The sequence below is a fragment of the Oryctolagus cuniculus genome, chromosome 11 (assembly GCF_964237555.1).
Source record: "Oryctolagus cuniculus chromosome 11, mOryCun1.1, whole genome shotgun sequence".
Classification (NCBI taxonomy): Eukaryota; Metazoa; Chordata; class Mammalia; order Lagomorpha; family Leporidae; genus Oryctolagus; species Oryctolagus cuniculus.
This window is the reverse complement of record NC_091442.1, coordinates 52,959,891-52,981,166: the sequence shown is the minus strand read 5'-3', so window position 1 is coordinate 52,981,166 and position 21,276 is coordinate 52,959,891. Positions and strand designations below refer to the sequence as shown.

Genomic DNA, 21,276 nt, shown 5'->3' with positions numbered 1-21,276 from the left:
CATTTTTGACCGTTGTCTCTTTGGCTTTATGGGGATTATGCCTTTTTTTTTTTTAAGGTGAAGTCTGCTTTTTTAAAATGTCAATTTCATTTGTATAATTCGCTAATATTAAGGATACAGTTTGGGGGGCAGTTCTATTAACCACCATTATATCAACTACTTAGGACGCTTTCAACAGTTCCATAGCGTTCTCTTTTTTTTAAATTAATTAATTAATTTATTTCTTTTGACATGCAGAATTAGAGAGGGAGGGAGAGAGAGAGAGAGAGGTCTTCCTTTTTCCATTGGTTCACCCCCCAAGTGGCCGCTGCGGCTGGCGCACTGCGCCCATCTGAAGCCAGGAGCCAGGTGTTTCCTCCTGGTCTCCCATGCGGGTGCAGGGCCCAAGGACCTGGGCCATCCTCCACTGCACTCCCTGGCCACAGCAGAGAGCTGGCCTGGAAGAGGAGCAACTGGGACAGAATCCCGGTGCACCATCCGGGACTAGAACCCGGGGTGCAGGCACTGCAGGTGGAGGATTAGCCTAGTGAGCCACGGTGCCGGCCTATAGCGTTCTCTTATGCCTTCCTTCCATGCCCTGGGTCCTACAAACCCTGTTCTGCTTTCTACAATTATAATTTACTATTATTATTTTTTTATCAAATACAAAGAGATCTTCCACTGCTGGAGCTGGTTTGCTCTCCAGGTGGCCGCAACGGCTGGAGCTGAGCTGATTCAAAGCCAGGAGTCAGAAGCTTCTTCCGGGTCTCCCACATGGGTGCGGGGGCCCAAGGACTTGAACCATCTTCTGCTCCTTTCCCAGGCAATTAGCTGGATGGGAAGTGGGGCAGCTGGGACTTGAGCTGGTGCCCATATGGGATGCCGGCACTGCAGGTGGCAGCTTTACCTATTATGCCACAGCGCCAGTCTCCCTATAATTATAATTTTTTAAAATTTATTTTATTTGAAAGGCAGATAGAGGGAGGTCTTCCCTCTGCTGGTTTACTCCCCTAATTAGAGCTTTACCTTTTCTTGAATTCCACGTGAATAGACGCATGGACTCATCATGTTTTCGCGTAGCGTTTCACCATGTTGTTATGTCTTTTTATCCACTGGAAAGGCAGAGACACCTCCCCAAATGCTCACAACAGCCAGGGCTGGGCCAGGCCACCGCTGGGAGCTGGGAACTCAATCCAGGTCTCCCACATGGGTGGCTGGGACTACTTCAGCCATACCTCTGCCTCTCAGGGTGTGCATTAGCAGGGAAGCTGGGACTGGGAGCCGAGCCAGGACTGGCCAGCTCACTGATCCGAGACACGGGCATCCTACACGGCGACTGTGTCACCCCAGTGCAGAGCTGGCAATGTTGACCCCCACTGCTGTGTGTGCTGGCAGTTCATCCCTTTGTATTACTGGGTAATAATCCACTGGGTAGATAACTTGCATTGCTTCCAGTTTGTGGCTGTTGTGACTAAAGCTGCTATGAACATTAGCATAAAGTCTGTGTGGACTTGGAGTTGCTGGGTCATGTGCTAAGTGTACATTTAGCAATCTAATAAGTGATGAACCAACTCTTTTTCCAAAGTGGTTGCACCATGGTTCCATTCTCATCAGCAACCAATGAGAATTCCTTGTTGCTCCAAATCTCCTTGTCAGCACTTAGCAGGCTTTTGAATTTTAGCCATTCTGGGTGGTGTGTAGTGGTATGTTGCTGGGGTTTTAATGCACACTTTCCTAATGATTAATAATGTAGATATCTTGTGTGCTGTGGCGTAGCAGGTAAAGCTACCACCTGCAGCACCAACATCCCATATGGGCACCGGTTTGAGTCCCGGCTGCTCCACTTCTGATCCAGCTCTCTGCTATGGCATCAGTAGAAGATGGCCCAAGTGCTTGGGCCCCTGCACCCACCACGTGCTTCGGATCAGCCCAGCTCTGGCCGTCGTGGCCATTTGGGGAATGAACCAACAAATGGAAGACCTCTCTCTGTCTCTCCCTCTATCTGTCTGTAACTCTACCTCTCAAATAAATAAATAAATCTTTAAAAAAAATGATGTGGACATCTTTTCATGTGCTTATTTGCCATGTCTTCTTTGGTGAAGTGTCTGTTGTATTGATTTTAAGAGTTCTGTGTATATTCTGGATGAAGTTCTTTGTCAAATATATTTTGTGTGGATTTTATCTTTCAACCTGTGGCACACCTTTTCTTTTACTTAATGTCTTTTGAAGAGAAAAATAGTTGTAATTGCTGAAATGCAATTTACCAATGTTTTCTTCTGTAATTCATATGTTTTGTGTTCTATTTTTAAACATATTTGCCCAATCCAAGGTCACAAAGATTTCTCGTGTGTTTTCTTTTAGCAGTTATGTGGCTTTACATTCAGGTCTGTGATATATTTTAAGTTAATGTGTACATGGTACAAAGTAGGAGTTGACGTTTTTTGCTTTATATATTTTTAAAGGTTTATTTATTTATTTATTTGAAAGGCAGAGATACAGAGAGAGGAGAGGTCTTCCATCTGCTGGTTCACTCCCAAAAAGCCTGAACAGCTGGAGCTGGGCCAGGCCAAAGCCAGGAGCTGGGAGCTTCTTCCGGGTCTCCCACACGGGTGCAGGGGCCCAAGGACTTGGGCCATCTTCTGTTGCTTTCCCAAGTGCATTAGCAGGGAGCAGGATTGGAAGTAGAGTAGCCAAGACTCGAACCAGCACCCATATGAGATGCTGGCGCTGCAGGTGGTGGCTTTACCTGCTCCACCACAGCACTGGCCCCTGTTTTATGTATTTTTAAATCTATTATTGTGAAATACAGAGAAGGAGAGAGATAGACAGAGATCTCTCATCTGCTGGGTCACTCCCCAGATGCCCACAACAGTCAAGCCTGGGCCAAACTAAAGCTGGGAGTCAGGACTTCAATCTGGGTCCTCCGTGTGGATGGCAGAGACTGCTTGAGCCATCGCTTGCTGCCTCCTGGGACGTACATGTGCAGGAAGCTGGAATTGGGAGTGCAGCCAGGAAGCAAGCCCAGGCATTCCAGTGTGGGATGTGGGCATCCCCAGCAGTGTCTTTCCTGCTGCACCGGACACTAGGCCAGTCTTATTTTTTGGCATATGGAAACCCCCTTGTTCTAGCACCATTTTTGAAAAGATTGTCCTTTCCTCCACTGAATTGCCTTAATGCTTAAAAAAATTATTTATTTATTTGAAAGGCAAAATGACAGAGAGAGAGAGATCTCTGATCTGCTGGTTTACTCTCCAAATGGCTGTAGCAGCCAGGGCTGGGCTGTCTGGGTTGCCCACGTGGGTGGCAGGAGTGCAAGTACTTGGGCCATCTTCTGCTAGGGTCATTAGCAGGGAGCTGGATCAGAAGTGGAGCAGCCGGGACTCAACCCAGCCCTCTGATAGAGGATGAACATCCCAAGTGGCAGCTTAACCCACTGCATCACAACAGCAAAAATCAATTGCCCACATGTGTGGTTCTCTTTCTAGAAGTTCTGTTTTGTTTCTTTGGTCTATATGTTTATCTTTTTGCCAATACCACACTGTCTAAATGATTTCAGTTTTGAAATCAGGTAACAAATCTTCCAACTTTGCTTTTGTTTGTTTGTTTGTTTTGTCAAAAACATTGGGTATGCCTGGTCAAGTTCCATACAGTTGTTAGCACCACTTTGTCAATATTGTACAAAAAAGGCTGCTTGGATTTTTATTGGGCTGATTTTGAAACAGGTCAATCTGGAGAGAAATGACATCGAAGCAATATTTGTCCTTTCCATGGGTGAGCGGGTACCTATTGCACTTTGTGTGTGCTTATTTTAGTTCTGTAAGTATATGCTTCAGGTACTTTGCGGCTGTGTGGTTAGGTGCACACGCATTTCAGGTTATCAAGTACTCTTGAAAATTTGGCCATTTATGCTTATGAAATGGTCTTCTTCATTCCTGGGTACGGTCCTTGTTCTTGGGTCTGTGTTGAAAGAGTCACTCCTGTTTTCTTCTGTTGAGTATTTGCATGGAAAATCCTTATCCGTCCTTTCAATTGCAGCCTGCCTGTGTCTTTGTATGTTAATTTGTGGTTTTAATTGATATATTATAGTTGGATCTTAATTTCTTAAGCAATCCCTGTCTCTGCCTTGTATTTGGAGGCTTCAGACCATGCACATTCAATGTTATCAGCTTGGTTGAGTTTATTTTTTATTTAAAAAAAAAGATTTATTTTTTATTTATTTGAAAGAGTTAGAGAGAGAGAGATAGAGACACACAGAGAGGTCTTCCATTCGCTGGTTCACTCCCCAAATGGCTGAAACGGCTGGAGCAGAGCTGATCTGAAGCCAGGAACTAAGAGCTTCTTCTAGGTCTCCCATGTGGGTGCAGGGGCCCAAGGACTTGGGCCACCCCCCATTGCTTTCCCAGGCCATAGCAGAGAGCTGAATTGGAAGTGGAGCAGCCGGGACTCGAACTGGGGCCCATATGGTATGCCAGTGCTTCAGGCTGGGGCTTTAACCCACTGCACCACTCTCTGTTTCTATTTATCCCATCTTTTTTTAAAAAAAATATTTATTTATTTATTTAAGGGCAGAGTTATGGACGCAGAGGCAGAGAGAGAGAGAGAGAGAGAGAGAGAGAGAGAGAGAGAGAAGTCTTCCTCTCTCACTCCCCAAATGGCTGCAACACTAGAGCTGGGCCAATCCAAAGCCATAAGCCAGGAGCTTAGGGCCCGGAGCTGTGGCACAGTGGGTTAACGCCCTGGCCTGAAGCACCGGCATCCCAAATGGGCGCCAGTTCGAGTTCCGGCTGCTCCACTTCCTATCCAGCTCTCTGCTGCTCCACTTCCTATCCAGCTCTCTGCTATGGCCTGGAATAGCAGTAGAAGATGGCCCAAGTCCCTGGGCCCCTGCACCCAAGTGGGAGACCCGGAGGAAGCCCCTGGCTCCTGGCTTCAGATCAGCACAGCTCTGGCTGTTGCGGCCAGCTGGGGAGTGAACCATCAGATGGAAGCCCTCTCTCTCTCTCTCTCTCTCTCTCTCTCTCTCTTTCTCTCTGCCTCTCCTCTCTCTGTAAATTCTGACTTTTAAATTAATAAGAATAAATCTTAAAAAAAAAAAAAAAGGCAAGGAGCTTCTTCTAGGTCTCCCATGCAGGTACAGGGGCCCAAGGACTTGGGCCATCTTCCGTTGCTTTCCCAGGCCACAGCAGAGAGCTGAATTGGAAGTGGAGCAGCCGGGACTCGAACCACTGCTCAGATGGGATGCCGGCACTGCAGGTGGCAGCTTTACCTGCTATACCACAGTGCCAGGCCCCCTGTCCATCTATTCTTTAGTCCCTTTTTCCTCTTTCCTGCCTTCTTTTGGAGTAATTTTGCTTCTTAATTTCATTTTATCTCCATGCTTTGTTATTTTTAATGGTTTGTCTGGGGCTTACAGTACAAATTTTTATACATGATACTTTCAAATAGTATTATATCACTTCATATATAAAAATAGTATTATATGATTTCGTGTATAAAACTTTCCAACCTTATCCATCCACTTCTCCCTCCTAGCCTTTCTCCTTTTGTTCCCAGACGCCTTGCCTATATATATATATATATATATATATATATATATATATAATAAATCCTCTAATACATTATCACTTTTTCTTTACACACTCTATAATCTTTCTTTAAAGTAGTTTTATTTATTTATTTGAAAGAATTACAGAGAGAGAGGAAGAAACCGAAAGAGATCTTCCATCTGCTGGTTCACTGCCCAGATGACTGCAACAGCCAGGGCTGGGCCAGGCTGAAGCCAGGAGCTGGGAGCTTCCGGGTCTCCCACGTGGGTGCAGGGGCCCAAGCACTTGGGCCATCTTCTGCTGCTTTCCCAGGCCATAGCAGGGAGCTGGATGGGAAGTGGAGGTGGGGCAGCTGGGACAGGACTCGTTGCCCTGTGGGATGCTGGCATTACAGGCGGTGGCTTTGCCCGCAGTGCTTACCTGCACATTCAGCGTTTCCAGTGCTTGTTCTTCCCTAGTGCAGACCCACGTTTCCATCTGGCCCCGTTCTCCTTCTGCCTGAAGCCCTTCACATCTCACAGTGCTCACCTGCTCCAGAGGAATTCTCAGTTCCCGTAAGGTTTCTTTGGCTTCCGGTTCAGAAAACGATTTTGCTGGATATAGAATCCAGAGTGGGTGGTTTTTCCTTTCAGTCCTTTAAAGATGCAAACACAGACTCCTCCTGCTGGGACATGAGCTCCGAGGCCAGCTCTGCCTGTCCTTGCCCGGTGGGTCTTCCTCCTGCACCTGCCATGCGGCCCCTCTGCAGGTTCCTGGGCTCTGCCTGTTGCTTCCTTCCTCTCTCCCTGCACTCTGCGAATCCTCCCCACCTCGGCCTTCTGAGCTCTGAACGTCCTCCGTGACGCGGCACAGCTGCCAGGCTCTGCCAGGGCCCCACCTGCGCTGCAGGCTGGACGCTCCATCTCTCGCTTGTTTGCTTTCCCTCACGGATCACCTGCTTCATTCCCTACCGTCTGAGCATCTGACAGTCAGTGTTTCCTATGTTAGGATTCTTTTGCAATGCTGAAAGTCCCAAAGGTTCCCAATGTGATGAGTTTTACTTTATACTCAGTGAACAGTTTTTGGTACATGTGAAGGGACTTCCAAAAATTCAAGGAAATAGAGCTGGTTAAGCTGCTGCTTACGGACACTAGCATCCCTTGTCAGAGGACCTGGCTGCACCTGGCTGCTCCACTTCCCATCCAGCTCCCTGCTAATGCACTTGGGAAAGTAGCAGAGGATGGTCTGAGTACTTGGGCCTCTGCCACCTACATGAGAGGGAGTTCCTGGCTCCTGGCTTCTGCCTGGCCCAGCCTTAGCCATTTTGGGAGTGAACCAGCAGATAGAAGAGAAGATTCTCTCTCTCTCTCTCTTTCAATCTCTCTCACCTCTCAAATAAGTAAATAAATCTTTTTTTTTTTAAAAGCTCATGGAGGCCGGCGCCACGGCTCACTAGGCTAATCATCCGCCTTGCAGCGCCGGCACCCCGGGTTCTAGTCCCGGTCGGGGCGCTGGATTCTGTCCCGGTTGCCCCTCTTCCAGGCCAGCTCTCTGCTGTGGCCCGGGAGTGCAGTGGAGGATGGCTCAGGTCCTTGGGCCCTGCACCCCATGGGAGACCAGGAGAAGCACCTGGCTCCTGCCTTTGGATCAGCGCAGTGCGCTGGCCGCAGCGCACCAGCCGTGGTGGCCATTGGAGGGTGAACCAAGGGCAAAAGGAAGACCTTTCTCTCTCTCTCACTATCCACTCTGCCTGTCAAAGAAAAAAAAAAAAAGTGACCTGAACAGATCCCAGGGTGCTGTGTGGACCAGTTTTGCCGCTGACTCCTCTGTAGGGTTATAAGGCTCAGTGGCCCAGGACAGCTGAGAAGTAGCCCCGTCTTTAAGTAGGTTACTCGGGTCACTGAGATGGTCCACTTTATAGTCCACAGTGATACCAGATTCCCTCCTCCTTACCTGCACGGGCAGCGCTCTGTAGCCACAGGCGCTGCATTTCAACCAACCCCACATCAAAGCCATTTCGGGAAAAATAACTGTGTCTATCCTAAACATGGACATTTTTTTCTTGTCATGAATCCATAAACAATACATAAGAACATATCATTTACATGACATTTATGTTGGATGAGGAATTATAAGTAATCTAGAGATGTTTTAAAGTACCTAGGAGGGGGGCGGTGCTGTGGCATAGCGGGTAAAGCTGCTGCCTGCAACACTGTATGGGCACCGGTTCGTGTCCTGGCTGCTCTGCTTCCAATCCAGCTCCCTGCTAATGGCCTGGGGTAAGCAGCAGAAGATGGCCCAAGTGTTTGGACCTCTGCGACCCACATGGCTGCCGGCTTCAGCCTGGCCCAGCACTGGCTGTTGTGGCCATCTGAGGGGTAAACCAGTGATTGGAAGATCTCTCTCTGATTGGAAGATCTCTCTCTCTCTCTCTCTCTCTCTCTCCGCCTCTCTGTAATTCTGACTTTAAGATAAATAATTGTAATTCTGACTTTTAGATAAATAATTTAGATAAATAAATGTTGTCTCGTTTTATATAAGGAACTTGAGTTTGGTATCCAAGGTGGGTGGGGTCCTGGAACTGATACTCTGTGGATACCAAGTGATGGCTCTAATCTGAATCACAAAAAAAAAAAAAAAAGCAAAAGCAAACTTACTGTCAGATGGGGGATCCTTGAAACTTCTGACATTTACAGTAGATCCAAAATAGTACAGAAATTTTTTAAAAAAAATCAAAACCCATAAGGCAAAGAGATAATAGTTAACATTTTGGAGTGATGGGGTCAAAAAAAACCTTATCTCTTCCCTTTTCAATGCTTCATATATATATAGCTTTTGGCTTCTCTGACTTCTTTTAATTTTTTGGGTTGCTGTTTTGCCCATCCTCCAGCCTCTACAAAAAAAAAAAAAAAAAAAAAGGAAAAACAGGGGAATAACCCAGCAAAACTCATTCCCCAGTGGGGTTATTAATAATTGCTGTTCCCGGTACAGCTCAAGGGCTGGGCTGACATCTCCACGCTGCCTTTGTGCGGTGGGGATGGCTCCCTGTGCCACCCCGGGGTCACATGCTTCCCCAGCGACTCTCGGGCACGGGCTCTCCAATGCACGCATGTGGCTGCTGCAAGCCCTCCCACGGGACCTGGGGCAAAGGGAGTTTGCTTTCAGCTTCCTGTGCTTCTCCCCCAGTGACCGGGGCCAGAAAAGCAGCCTGTGCTGTCATGGCTCATGGTGGGTAGCGGGGGGCACGGAGAGGGTGGGGGGTTGGAGGAACTGGAGAAGCCACAGCAGCAACCCGGCGCTCCAGGGATCCGCCCAGGTCAGGGGGCGTCCCCCTGCGTGTGCTCAGTCAGCACCTTGGCTGCGGAACCACAGGTACTCGGTACACTCCAAGCACAGCCTGGTCACGTGCCCTGAACCCTACAAGTGCCCTCTTCCGCCTTCCCTTCACGACAAAGGAAACAAACAGCAACTAACCCCACAAGTAAGAACTCAGGGCATGTCTAGGAACGCGCCGAGGCCCTGGCTTCCTGGCAGCTTCTACCTGGGGGGATTCCCAGGGCCCTGCCTTCTTCCCCCAGCCCCGGCCAGGCAGTGCATCTTCCCCCCTGCGAAGGTGTTAACTCCCCGCCCGCCCACGCCTCTCTGCTGGCTCCCCTAGCTGCAGCTGGAGTGGAACATCCACCTGAGCATCCCGGGGGTTACCTCCAGGAAGCCGAGGAAATGCAAGTCTCTCTCGGCTGTGCCCCGGCCGCCCCTCTGCTCCGCCAGCCCCACCAGCCCCACCTGCAAGCAGCCCTCTCAATGCAGGCATCGGGAATGTGTGTCCCTGCGGATGACCCGGTAGGCACGGGAAGCTGGGGGGGGGGGGGCAGGGATGGATGGCCCGACAGGGAGGGTGGCAGCAGGCTGGGTGCACAGGCTGGCGAAGACCATGCCCTCCCGCCGAGAGGCAAGGTCCCTGTCTTCTCAGCTGCCTTGCCTGGCTCCTGCCCATTGACCCAGAGGAGGGGCGTATGTGACTGGGGGTGGGCTCCAGGGGCTACCCTGATCAGCCTCCTGCTGATGCTGGCCCTGGGGGCAGCGGTGATGGCTCAAATCATTGGGTTCCTGCCACCCACGTGGGAGACCCGGATTGAGTCTCTGTCTCTAGCCAATGCCGGTATTTGCAGAGTGAGCTAGCAGATGAGAGCTGTCTCCATCTCTCTCTCTCTCTGTGTCTCTTAAATAAGTTTAATAACGAAAGATTGCTGGGAACCACAGATTTACTCACACCTTACTGAAGCCTGGTTCTGGAGGTGCAGCCCCGTCCCTCCACAACTTCACAGCGTCTCCACGTGTCTAACTCTGTCTTCACCTCCTGCACACCTCACCCCACCCCCAGCCAACTGGGGAACCAGATGGAAGCCGTCGGGAAGACTGATGTGGTTTCCTCCAGTCACCCCATAGAAAAAAGGCGCCCATGAGCTTCCCCTGGGGTCCCCAGGTGTGCTTCCCAGACATCCCCCGGCTGCTGGCAGTGCAGGTGCACCCCCCCGACCACAGGGGCTTGGCAGCCCTCCAGGCCCAGTAAGGAGCAAGGCTGTGTGGTTAACCTGGTTGCAGGGAGACATGCCCACTGAAGGCAGAGGCCACAGAGCCCCCTGCCCCTGTCCAGCAGCCCAGGAAATCCTGGTCCAGGCATTTAACATTAACCTTGTTGATTGGCCCACGTCAGACACGGGAGGCTAGCCTGTGCCACTCATCCCTGCTGGTGCCTCTGCAGCTCTCCCAACATGCTTTGCACACCATGTGGGGAGATCACAGAAGGCACTTGCCCTTAGCTCTGCCCTGGCTGCGTCTGGCCTGGGCCCTGGGGGATGCTCAGGGACAGCCAGGTATTGGATCAGAAGTGGAAGAGCCAGGTCTTGAACCTGGTGTCCGTATGGGATGCCGGCATTGCAGATGGCGGCTTTACCCAGCTGCAGCCAGGTGTAGGAATGGACGAGGAGGAAGAGCAGGGCCTAGGTGATGAGCCTGAGTGTTGGGCCTGGGACTGCCTTTGTCATTTCATCTCCAGGAACTCTGCGCGGGAGGAGCACTGGAAGGGAGGGAGCTGGACTCAGGAGGCAGAGACTGTGTTCTGGTGACGAGAGGGGCAGCCGCCACTGTGGAAGACACAAGGCTCCTTCAAGGAACCTTTCTGGGTTGCCGATTCCATGTGCCTCCTCCTGATGTTGGCCTCACTCCAGCTAAAGATGCCAGAGGACCCTGATGCCTGCCCAAGCAGACCTGAGCCCAACCAAGAACTGGGAGAGGCCAGCATTGCCCTCCCTGGGGTGGGGGCTTGGTGAGACGGGGCGGCTCAGCAGCCTCAGTGCAGGCCAGAGTGCCCGGCTGTGCCTCTGCCCTGAAATGGGCCTGCATGGCCCAGCTGGATGGGTGCCTCAGAACCCACCTAGTGCAGACACAGGGGAGTTCAGTTCTTGGGAGTCCTGAGACGAGGCGAGGGTGTTGTCATTACCGGTGTTAGTACTGGTTAGTACTGGTGTTAGTACTGGTGTTAGTTAGGGCTCCCCGACAGGTTGGGGAGGTGTGTGTGTCTGCACAGTCCGACTGGCCTGCCCCGGCCTTGCACGGGGACCGTTCCCGCACGCATGCGCAGACCCACACAGCCTTCCCGCGGGCTGCAGACTAGAACTTGACAGCAGGGAGATGAGATGGGGTAGGGAGCAAAAGCCTGGGGTAGGGAGGAGGAGGAACGGGTGCAGGAGGGAAGGGGAAAACTTGTTCAAAGAAAGACAAGAGGCGGACTCACAAGAAGAGGGTTCGGGAACCCCTGGGATTTGATCCAAATGGCGCAGCAGGTAGTTCCGTTCCACGTCCAGGTCCAGTCTGAGCCCAGTTCAGCTTGGACTGGGCTCTCAGAAGCTCCTGGGTGAGCTGGGTGGGTGGGCAGTCCCATGCCCAGGGCCTGTCTCAGTCCCTGCAACCTGTAGCTGTGTTAACGCTTTCAGTGCCTCTGCCTCCCGAAAGAAGCAATGCCAGGAACCCACGGATGAGGCAGCCGAGCCTGTTGGCAAAAAACCAAGTGAGCCACTTCCTGAAACCGCGAAAAGCCCGAAGGACGGAGGCGGCCCCAGTTCCCGCCCTCTCCCTTAGCGAGCGGGTCTCCAACTTCAGGGTGACTTAAAAAAAAATCACGTGGGAACTTGTTCCACATGCAGGCTCCCAGCTGGTGCTTTTACACAACCGCTCTGGCCGTCGCTCAGCACTGCTGCCCTCCTCCAGTGCCCAAACTGCACATTTTTAATAAAAGAAGGTTTTTAAATCAGTCTCATTGCTGTCACCTGGCCCGCCTCCATTCGTTTTTGGAAGCTGGGCAGCGTCAGAGAGGGCCTCCAGGTGTTGTCTCCATTCCACGGCATGGCCACACTCAGGGTCTAGAACTCTTCATTCAATCCAAGACATGGCCGAGCAAATACCTGGCACACCAGGGATTGGCATGCGTGCCCCCCCAGAAGATAAGGACAGGGGCTGGCGCTGTGGCGTAGAGGGTGGGGCCGCCACCTGCAGTGCCGGCTTCTCATAGGGTCGCCGGTTCGAGTCCCAGCTGCTCCACTTCCAATCCAGCTCTCTGCTATAGCCTGAGAAAGCAGTAGAAGATGGCCCAAGTCCTTGGGCCCCTGCACCCATGTGGGAGACCTGGAGGAAGCGCCTGGCTCCTGGCTTTGGATCGGCACAGCTCCAGCCATTGCGGCCAACTAGGGAGTGAACCAGTGGATGGAAAATCTCTCTCTCTCTCTCTCTTCCTCTTCCTTCTCTCTGTAACTCTGACTTTCAAGTAAATAAATAAATCTTAAAAAAAAAAAAAAAAAAAAAAAGATGAGGGTAAAGGAAGCAGCAAGCACAGGCAAGAGCCATGCATCCCAGGGAGGGCGGCAAAGGTGAGTGCGTCCCTGCAACGTGGGGACAGAGGTGGCTTAGGTGTCCACTGCAGGCTCCAGATCTAGAGGCCGTGGGCCAGTCTGGCCCTTCAGGGAAGATCCCCCTCGATCGCTTCGTTCAGCTCTCAGCACCTTCCGGCTCCCCTCCCCCCACCCAGCTCAGCCTCCCCGTCCCGTCCGCCCCCACTCACCCAGCCACACCTGGCCTGGGTGGAAGTGGCCCTATCCAGAGACCCATACCCAGAGCTTCCTTCTCAGGAACGGCGCCCACCATTGTGTAAGTAAGCAGCCAGCTCCCGGGATGCTGTCAGGAGGTGGGATTTGGGGGCTTTAGGACAGCACAAGGGCACCCAGTGCGGGGGGGAGGTGAGGGGCTGCAGCCAGGCCCCAGGCCTCCCACCAGTCATGTCAAGGGATTAAGTAATCTGTTTCCCTTTTTAAAGATTTATTTATTTATTTGAAAGTCAGAGTTACACAGAGAGAAGGAGAGGCAGAGAGAGGTCTTCCATCCGCTGGTTCACTCCCTAGTTGGCCGCAACAGCCAGAGCTACACAGATCCAAAGCCAGGAACCAGGAGCTTCTTCCAGGTCTCCCACGTGGATGCAGGGGCCCAAGGACTTGGGCCATCCTCCACTGCTTTCCCAGGCCATAACAGAGAGCTGGATGGAAAGTGGAGCAGCTGGGTCTCAAACCGGCGTCCATATTGGATGCCGGCACTGCAGTCGGCGGCTTTACCCCCTATGCCACAGTGCTGGCCCCAGGATTAAGTAATCTGATGGATGTTTATAACCTTGCTGTGGAAGTTAACCAGCTACTGAGGAAGTTACTTCACGTGTAGTTGGCTGTGACTTCTCAGCAGTCATCCTGCATACAGAGAGAACCTAAGAAGTTTTGTAAGTATTATTAGAGTATTTTACATATTAAATTTGATGGTGAATGGAACTGATAGCATTAGGTTTATAAACACTTTATTTTAACATTTTAATTGTTTTTATATTGTACACATATATACATTATATATACATATATAATTATATGTGGTATTTATATATACATTATATATACATATATAAATTGTTGTGTGTATATATTTTAATGTATATTATTTTATATATACATATTTTATGTATTATATATACTTTTTTTTTTTTGACAGGCAGAGTGGATAGTGAGAGAGAGAGACAGAGAGAAAGGTCTTCCTTTGCTGTTGGTTCACCCTCCAATGGCCGCCGCGGCCGGCGCGCTGCGGCCGGCGCACCGCGCTGATCCGATGGCAGGAGCCAGGAGCCAGGTGCTTTTCCTGGTCTCCCATGGGGTGCAGGGCCCAAGCACCTGGGCCATCCTCCACTGCACTCCCTGGCCACAGCAGAGAGCTGGCCTGGAAGAGGGGCAACCGGGACAGAATCCGGCGCCCCGACCGGGACTAGAACCTGGTGTGCCGGCGCCGCTAGGCGGAGGATTAGCCTAGTGAGCCGCGGCGCTGGCCTATATATACATATTTTTAAAAGATTTTTTTATTTATTTGAAAGGCAGAGTTACAGAGAGGCAGAGGCAGAGAGAAAAGTCTTCCATCTACTGGTTTCAATCACTAAATGGCTGCAATGGCTGGAGCTGGGCTGATCCGAAGCCAAGAGCCAAGAGCTTCTTCTGGGTCTCCCACACGGGTGCAGGGGCCCAAGGACTTGGGCCATCTTCTGCTGCTATCCCAGCAGAGAGCTGGATGGAAAGTGGAGCAGCCAGAACTAGAACCGGAGCCCATACGGGATGCCAGCACTGCAGATGGAGGCCCCACCCACCACACCACAGTCCTGGCCCCTAAATATATATTTTTATATGTTAAAGGTTTCCTATGTTTCTGTGGGTTCTTAGCGTTGAGCTAAAGGTGCCCAGTGGCTAACCCTGCTCTGGTGCTGCAGGTCTTCTGACTCTGGGTGGCCTCTGGCCAGCAAAGTAGAGTGCCTGACTGCTTGCTCTGCTTTCCAAACTGGGAAGAGAACAAGGGTGTGTGTGTGTGTGTGCGGGCATGTGTGCATGTGGTCATCCCTCGGCATCCCTAGAGGATTGGTTCCAGGACAATGACCCACCCCCAGGATACCAAAAATCCATGGATACTCAAGTTCCCTATATAAGAAGGTATCCTGGGGCCGGTGCTATGGCACAGTGGGTTAACGCCCTGGCCTGAAGTGCCAGCATCCCTTATGGGCGCCAGTTCAAGACTTGGCTGCTCTACTTCTGATCCAGCTCTCTGCTGTGGCCTGGGAAAGCAACAGAAGATGGCCCAAGTCCTTGGGCCCCTGCACCCACATAGGAGACCTGGAAGAAGCTCCTGGCTCCTGGCTTCGGATTGGCGCAGCACCAGCAATTATGGCCAATTGGAAAGTGAACCAGAGGATGGAAGACCTCTCTCTCTCTCTCTCTCTCTCTCTCTCTGCCTCTGCCTCTCTGTAACTCTGCCTTTCAAATAAATAAATACATCTTTTAAAAAAGAGAGAAAGAAAAAGAAATGAAAACCCTATCAGCAGATAGGAAGAATCCCTTCAACAGGTTTGTCAACAAACTGGACGAAAGCAAAGAGGGAAAATGCGTGGACTTGAAGCAAGCCCAATGGAAACCCACCAAGCTGCAACCCACCCCCAAACTAAGCACCCACGGTGTTCAGTTGGCCTAACTCAGGGATCAGAGTGCAAGAAGGAGACGAGCAGAGAATCACTGAGAACTTCCCAGGTTAATGAGAGACAAGCTCCGAGAACCCAGGCAGAATAAACACCGAGCGCAGCACAAACTGCTGGGATGGAGGGCGCATCCTGAGGCAGCCAGAAAGAAAAGGCCAGATTACAACGAAAAGTAAGACCCACAGCAGCCTTCCCACACAGATGCCGCCAGCCAGGAGCCCTGGCTGATTCAGTGGCCTTCCAGAACACTCCCCAGCTCAGGGTCCACCTCACCCAGGCAGCTGTCTGTTAGCTGCAAAAGTGACGGTGGGGATGGGACAGTGCTGAGCCGAGCAGCACCCCAGGGCCTGGGGCCCTCCCCTGCCCCCTCCCCGCCTCTGCACCTGCTGCTGCCCCATCACCCTCTGAGTTGGCAGGAGCAGAGGAAGTGGATACCCGCACCCTGATCTGAGTCCTCCAGGCAAGCTCCCCGGGGTCCACCTGCTGTCCCCAGTTCTCTCCCTGGAGCTGAGCTGCCCGGGACAGTGGACATCTGAGTGCAGCGGACACACCAGCCCCGGCTCTGCTGACGGAATGGTCACGGCCACTGGCGACCCTCTGTGAGTGGTCAGTAACCTAGGGTCGCCAGGGGGGGTCGCCATGGGGCTCCCGTTCGCAGTTCTGAGAGCCCCTGTCGCCTCATCCTAGAGCTCATTTCCTGCGGAGGCCACAAGGAGGCAGCAAAGTGCCTGTTAAGGGCCTCAGGGGCCTTGGTGGGAGAGAGGCGAAATCCACCACACTGCATCTTGGTGATGGCCATGCTTCCCCAAGGCATCTCTTCATCCATATCCGTTACAGCCCCAAAGAGTGAAGAGTGAAGTGGCCTGGCCCTGAGACACAAGTGCCCAGCACAGCTGAGTGCCAGTGATGTGGCAGTGTCTCCTGAGTTGTCGATTGTTTTTCGGTGTTCAAGAACCAGGGCGTGGCCTGCGATATAATGACGCATGAGTGTATTTTGGTTTTCCTACATACTTGCTGTTTCATAACTCCCTTCTCCTGGGCAGGCCACGGTAACTAGAATTTCTCTTCCACAAAGTGGGTCATAGAAATTCTAATCACAAGGGGGCCAGTGTTGTGGCGCAGCGGGTTAAAGCCCCGACCTGCAGTGCATCATCCCATATGCGCACCGACTGCTCCACTTCCGATCCAGCTCCCTGCTAATGCACCTGGGAAATCTGGAGATGATGATGCAAGTATTGGGGCACCTGCCACCCATGTGGGAGACATGAGGCATTCCTGGCTCCTGACTTCGTCCTGGACCAGCCCCAGCTATTGGGGGGCACTTGGGGAGTGAACTAGCAGATGGAAGATGTCTCTGTCTGTCTGTCTCTCACTTTGCTGCCTCACTGTAATGAGGACCTGAAGAAGGGAGAGGGACCCCGGGGAGGGGCATGCCGGGGAGAACGCCCAGCCTGAGGAGGGCGTTCCGTGCTCACTGTGGCTAGGAGAACAGAAGGGAGGATGCTGGAGAAGTGACCGGGGGACAGATCAGTCACACGAGGCCCCGAGCAGGGAGGTGACACCATCTGACCATCGTCCGGAGGCTGGGGGGAGGGGGGGACCAGGAAGAGGCTGGGACAGTTTCCAGCCCCTGCAGGAACACCTAGGAAGTGATGCTGTCCCTGCCCCTACAGAGACTTCCCCTGATCCTGCCGTAGAGTCCCCTTCTCCTGGGGGTGCTGGGTTATTGGTGAGCCTGTCCTCATCCCCACACGACCAGAAGCAGTTGAAGAGCACCTGCCCCCTGACGTCCACCGCTGTAGCTGCTCTCCATCCCAGAGCCCTGTGCCCGAGAGAAACCAAGTCAGACTTTGCCCTGAGGAATGAAGGATGCCGCCCCTCTGTCCGTGAGCTGCCTTGGTGTTGCCTCTGAGCTTGGTGTTGCCTTCTGTGTTTCTGCGTGGAGAGCCACGTCTCATGTGATATACTTGGGCACCGTGACAGCCCTCATCCCGCTGTCAGCAACACTTGACAGTCCCTCGGTACAGCCATTCTACATGACACAGCCTGCCGCCGGCCCATCAGAGCTGGCAGGGGGCACACACACCACATCGCTCGCCAAAGTTAGAGTCCTCTCTGGAGGCTCCTGAGAGCAAATTAAATGACTAGTGGCTCATACACTGATTTTTTTAAGATTTATTTTATTTTAAAGGCAGTGTTAAAAAGAGACTTTTCCATCCGCTGGTTCACTCCCCCAAATGACTGCAATGGCTAAGGCTAGACTAGGTCAAAGCCAGGAGCCTGGAATTCCATCTGGGTCTCCCACCTGGGTACAGGGGTCCAAGCACCTGAACCAACTTCCACTGCTTTCCCAGGTGCGTTAGCAGGGAGTTGTATCAGAAGTGGAGCAGCCTGGACTCGAACCGGTGGCTCAGATGGGATGCTGGCATCGCAGGAAGCTTTACCCACTAAGCCACAACACTGGCCCCTTACTGATTTCTTAAATATCTATTAAGCACCTGCTGTGGCACCGTGCTTTGTACTCAGCAGTGGAGACCCAAAATGTTAAAAAACTAAATAAATAAACTTCCAAGGAGCTTGCTGCCAACAGGATCCTGACCACATTTTGTAACCTGGGAGCGGTTACAAAAATGAACCAAACCAGGTTTCTGTGCTCCCAGTCATGCACGATCCATCCATCTGTCCACCCACTCACTCAGCAGTTGTTTACGAGTGCACTGTGCCAAGTGCCGGATTTGTAATAATGATGACATCTACACACGATCTCCTGTCCCACTCCAGTGTGGAGGCACAGGGACACACAGCGGGGAGCTGGCACGTGAGAAAAACACAGATTCAGCCTGGATTGCATTTGCAAGGCCAATCAGAGGAGTTTTTTCCGTATGCGTACCACACCAGTGGTGGTTTTTGAAAGGGCCATATCTGGGCTCAAGGCAGGAAGCTGTGGAGATGCCGAGAATTTAGAAATGGAGACAAGGAGAGCAATTAGAGGAACAGTGTTGAAGGTTTGCACTCAGGCAGTGCAAAGAACCAGGATTTACTGTTTTTTTAAAAATATTTATTTATTTATTTATTTGAAAGAGTTACAGAAAGGCAGAGGCAAAGAGAGAGAGAAAGGGGGAGAGAGAGAGAGAGAGAGAGAGAGAGAGAGAGAGAGAGAGAGAGAAAGTCTTCCATCCATTGGTTCATTCCTCATATGGCCATGGCCGCAACAGCTGGAGCTGGGCTGATTGGAAACCAGGAGCCAGGAGCCTCCTCCGGGTCTCCCACGTGGGTGCAGGGGCCCAAGCACTTGGGCCATCTTCTACTGCTTTCCCAGGCCACACCAGAGAGCTGGATCAGAAGTGGAACAGCTGGGACTTGAACCAGTGCCCATATGGGATGCCGGCACTGCAGGTGGCAGCTCCCAGGATTTATTCTTTCACGCCCTCTTTTGCTCAGACATATCTATTCCGTGCAAAACCTTGTGCTGGCTGAAGGTGGGATGGGATGGGACAGACAGAGAACAAAGAAAAATAAGACCCAGTGTATTGGGTCCTCGTGGGTTGTAAGTGCAGTGAGATCTAGGACAGTAAGTCCCCGCCCCCACTTCACTTCTGTGAGGTGATGCGATGCTTCCTGGGACCCCACCTGCACCCCACACAGCTCCGGCTCCCACAGGAGTCGGCCCCAGGCCTGTGTTCTCTAGGAGCTGATCCTGTGTCTTGCTGCCACCGCCGCCTCCTCCTCCTGTCCTCCTTCTTTAAAGATGTACTTATTTGAAAGTCAGAGTTCGAGAGACACAGAGAGAGAAAGATCTTCCATCTGCTGGTTCACTCCCCAGATGGCCGCAATAGCCAGGGATGGGCCAGGCCGAAGCCAGGAGCCAGGAGCTACTTCCTGGTCTCCTACATGGGTACAGGGGCCCAAGCACTTGGGCCATCTGCTGCTGCTTTCCCAGGCCATTAGCAGAGAGCTGGGTTGTAATGGAGCAGCTGGGAATGCCACCTATATGGGATTCCAGCACTGCAAATGGCAGCTTAACCTGCGACACCATAATGCCGCTGCCTCCCACCCCCTCATTCCACACATACACCTGTGCTACACAGGAAGACTCCATCTTCCCTCTGGCTTCCAACATCAGCTGTGGGATGATTCTCAAGTTCATCATCAATTGCAACCTCTCTCCTAAGCCACAGAGCTGTGTGTGCAAACAACCAAACACCTCCACCTCATGTCATCCAAATGAAACTCACCAGCTTTCTCTGTCTCAATGCAAAGACACCAGCCTCCATCCACTGCCAAAGCCGGAAACCGGGTATCTCCAGCATCTCATCTCTTGCATCAAGTACTATCTGGGCTGTATCTCTTCCTCAGTGTCTGCCCTAATCGAAGCCACTGCCTGGTTTCCCTGACTCTGTAGTTTTACTTCTGGAACTTATGCTCCCATGCCAGACCACAGAGACCTAACATGTAGATCTCATACCTGCCTTAAAATTAATGAAGTTTAATCATGACCTTCCAAAGACCTGTGACAGCTCTTTGGCCTGGCTGAATGGTATTCCATCGTAGGGATGTTATTTAGCTGGTCCCCTAGTGATAACTGTTGGGTTGTTTCTAAATTTTTAGTACTGTAACCCACGCTGTAGGTGATGACTTTGTGTACAGTTTATTTTGCGTGCCTGCGAGTGTTGGGAATTTACAGTGCGGCCCGCACCCCAGCAGGGCTGAGTCCCACACCGCTCTGTGGGTGCATCATCAAACACTGGGACTTTTTGCCAATCTAAATGTGGTTTCAATTTGCTTTTGTGAGGGGTTGAGTATTTTTTTCATATGTCTTAGTGCTATATATCTTTCCTTTTCTGTTAACTGTTCCATTTTCTTATTGGATTTTTGTTCTTTTTCATATTGATTTGTACACATCTTGTATATATTAAGCAAACGACTATCTCTGTCCATGATATGCATTGCAAACATTTCCCCCAATTCGCCATTTGTCTTTGTTTATGGGTTTTCGCTCTGCAGGAATTATAGATTTTTATGTTGCCAGAATTTGCCTTTTTATGCTTCGAAAAATTTTGTGCCATTCTGAAAAATACTTTCTCTAATATGACATAAATTTGTGGTTTTACGGGTTTCCATCTATTTAAATACGATTGAGTCATATGGATTTACTTTAGTGTAAGAACCAAAAGAGAGACATCGCATTATTTTTTTCCAGGTGGCTACACAATTGTCTCGATACTACTTTTTGTATAATCCATTCTTTTCCCAACTGACAAAGCCATCTTTATCACATACTGTGATTGTTTAATGTTGTGGCCCTATATCTGGTGTATTTTGTTCCTTGATCAAATTGCCTGTATATATGCTAGAATCCCCTGGATTTTACTAATTTAATTATTGTACTTTGAATGTTTTAATATCTGGTAGGCACTACTTCGCTCTCATTCACCTTCATTTTCAAAATGTTCATGGCTATCTTTGATGCAAAACAAATTTCCATACTGAAATTGATATTCATGTTATGTAGTCTGTATTTTTATTAGATGGTGTTAAATTTATAGATAAACTCATGGAGAGCTGACATTTTTATGACACTGAATCTTTCTGCTCAGAAATGGAGTAAATGTCTTTCCATTGATTCAAGCCTCCTTTTGGATCCTTTGACAACATTTTAGTTCTAGGCACCAAGCTCAGCACACTTATGTTAAGATTACTACTGGGGCTGGCTCTGTGGCTTAGTGGGTTTAGTCTCTGCCTGTGGCGCTGGAATCTCATATGGGTGCTGGTTCGAGTCCTGGCTGCTCCTTTTCTGATCCAGCTCCCTGCTAATGTGCCTGGGAAAACAGTAGAATATGGCCCAAATGCTTGGGTCCTTGTACCCACATAAGAGACCCGAAAGAAGCTCCTGGCTCCTGGCTTCAGATCAGCTCAGTTCTGGCCATTGTGGCCATCTGGGAAGTGAACCATCAGATGGAAGACCCCTCTCTCTCTCTCTCTCTCTCTCTCTTTCTCTCTCTCTCTCTGTAACTACCTCTCAAATAAATAAAATTTTCTAAAAAATTACTACTGACTTACTTTGTTGTGATACATTTTGTTTCTAGTTGGCCATTTTATTTATTTGAAAGTCAGAGTTACACAGAGAGAGGAGAGGCAGAGAGCAAGGTCTTCTATCCAATGGTTCACTCCTCAATT

General features: G+C 50.8%; 1 protein-coding gene across 1 annotated transcript in view; it reads left to right on the top strand.

The window, feature by feature from the left end:
• Window positions 1–11,814, top strand: part of FAM186B (family with sequence similarity 186 member B) — a 28,780-nt gene extending 16,966 nt beyond the window's left edge. The window contains exons 6-7 of the mRNA XM_008256423.4: window positions 9,163–9,344; window positions 11,498–11,814. Coding sequence (XP_008254645.2) covers window positions 9,163–9,344; window positions 11,498–11,642 — 327 coding nt within the window. The 3' untranslated portion in view covers window positions 11,643–11,814. The remainder of the gene's footprint in view (window positions 1–9,162; window positions 9,345–11,497) is intronic.
• Window positions 11,815–21,276: the final 9,462 nt, after the last annotated feature.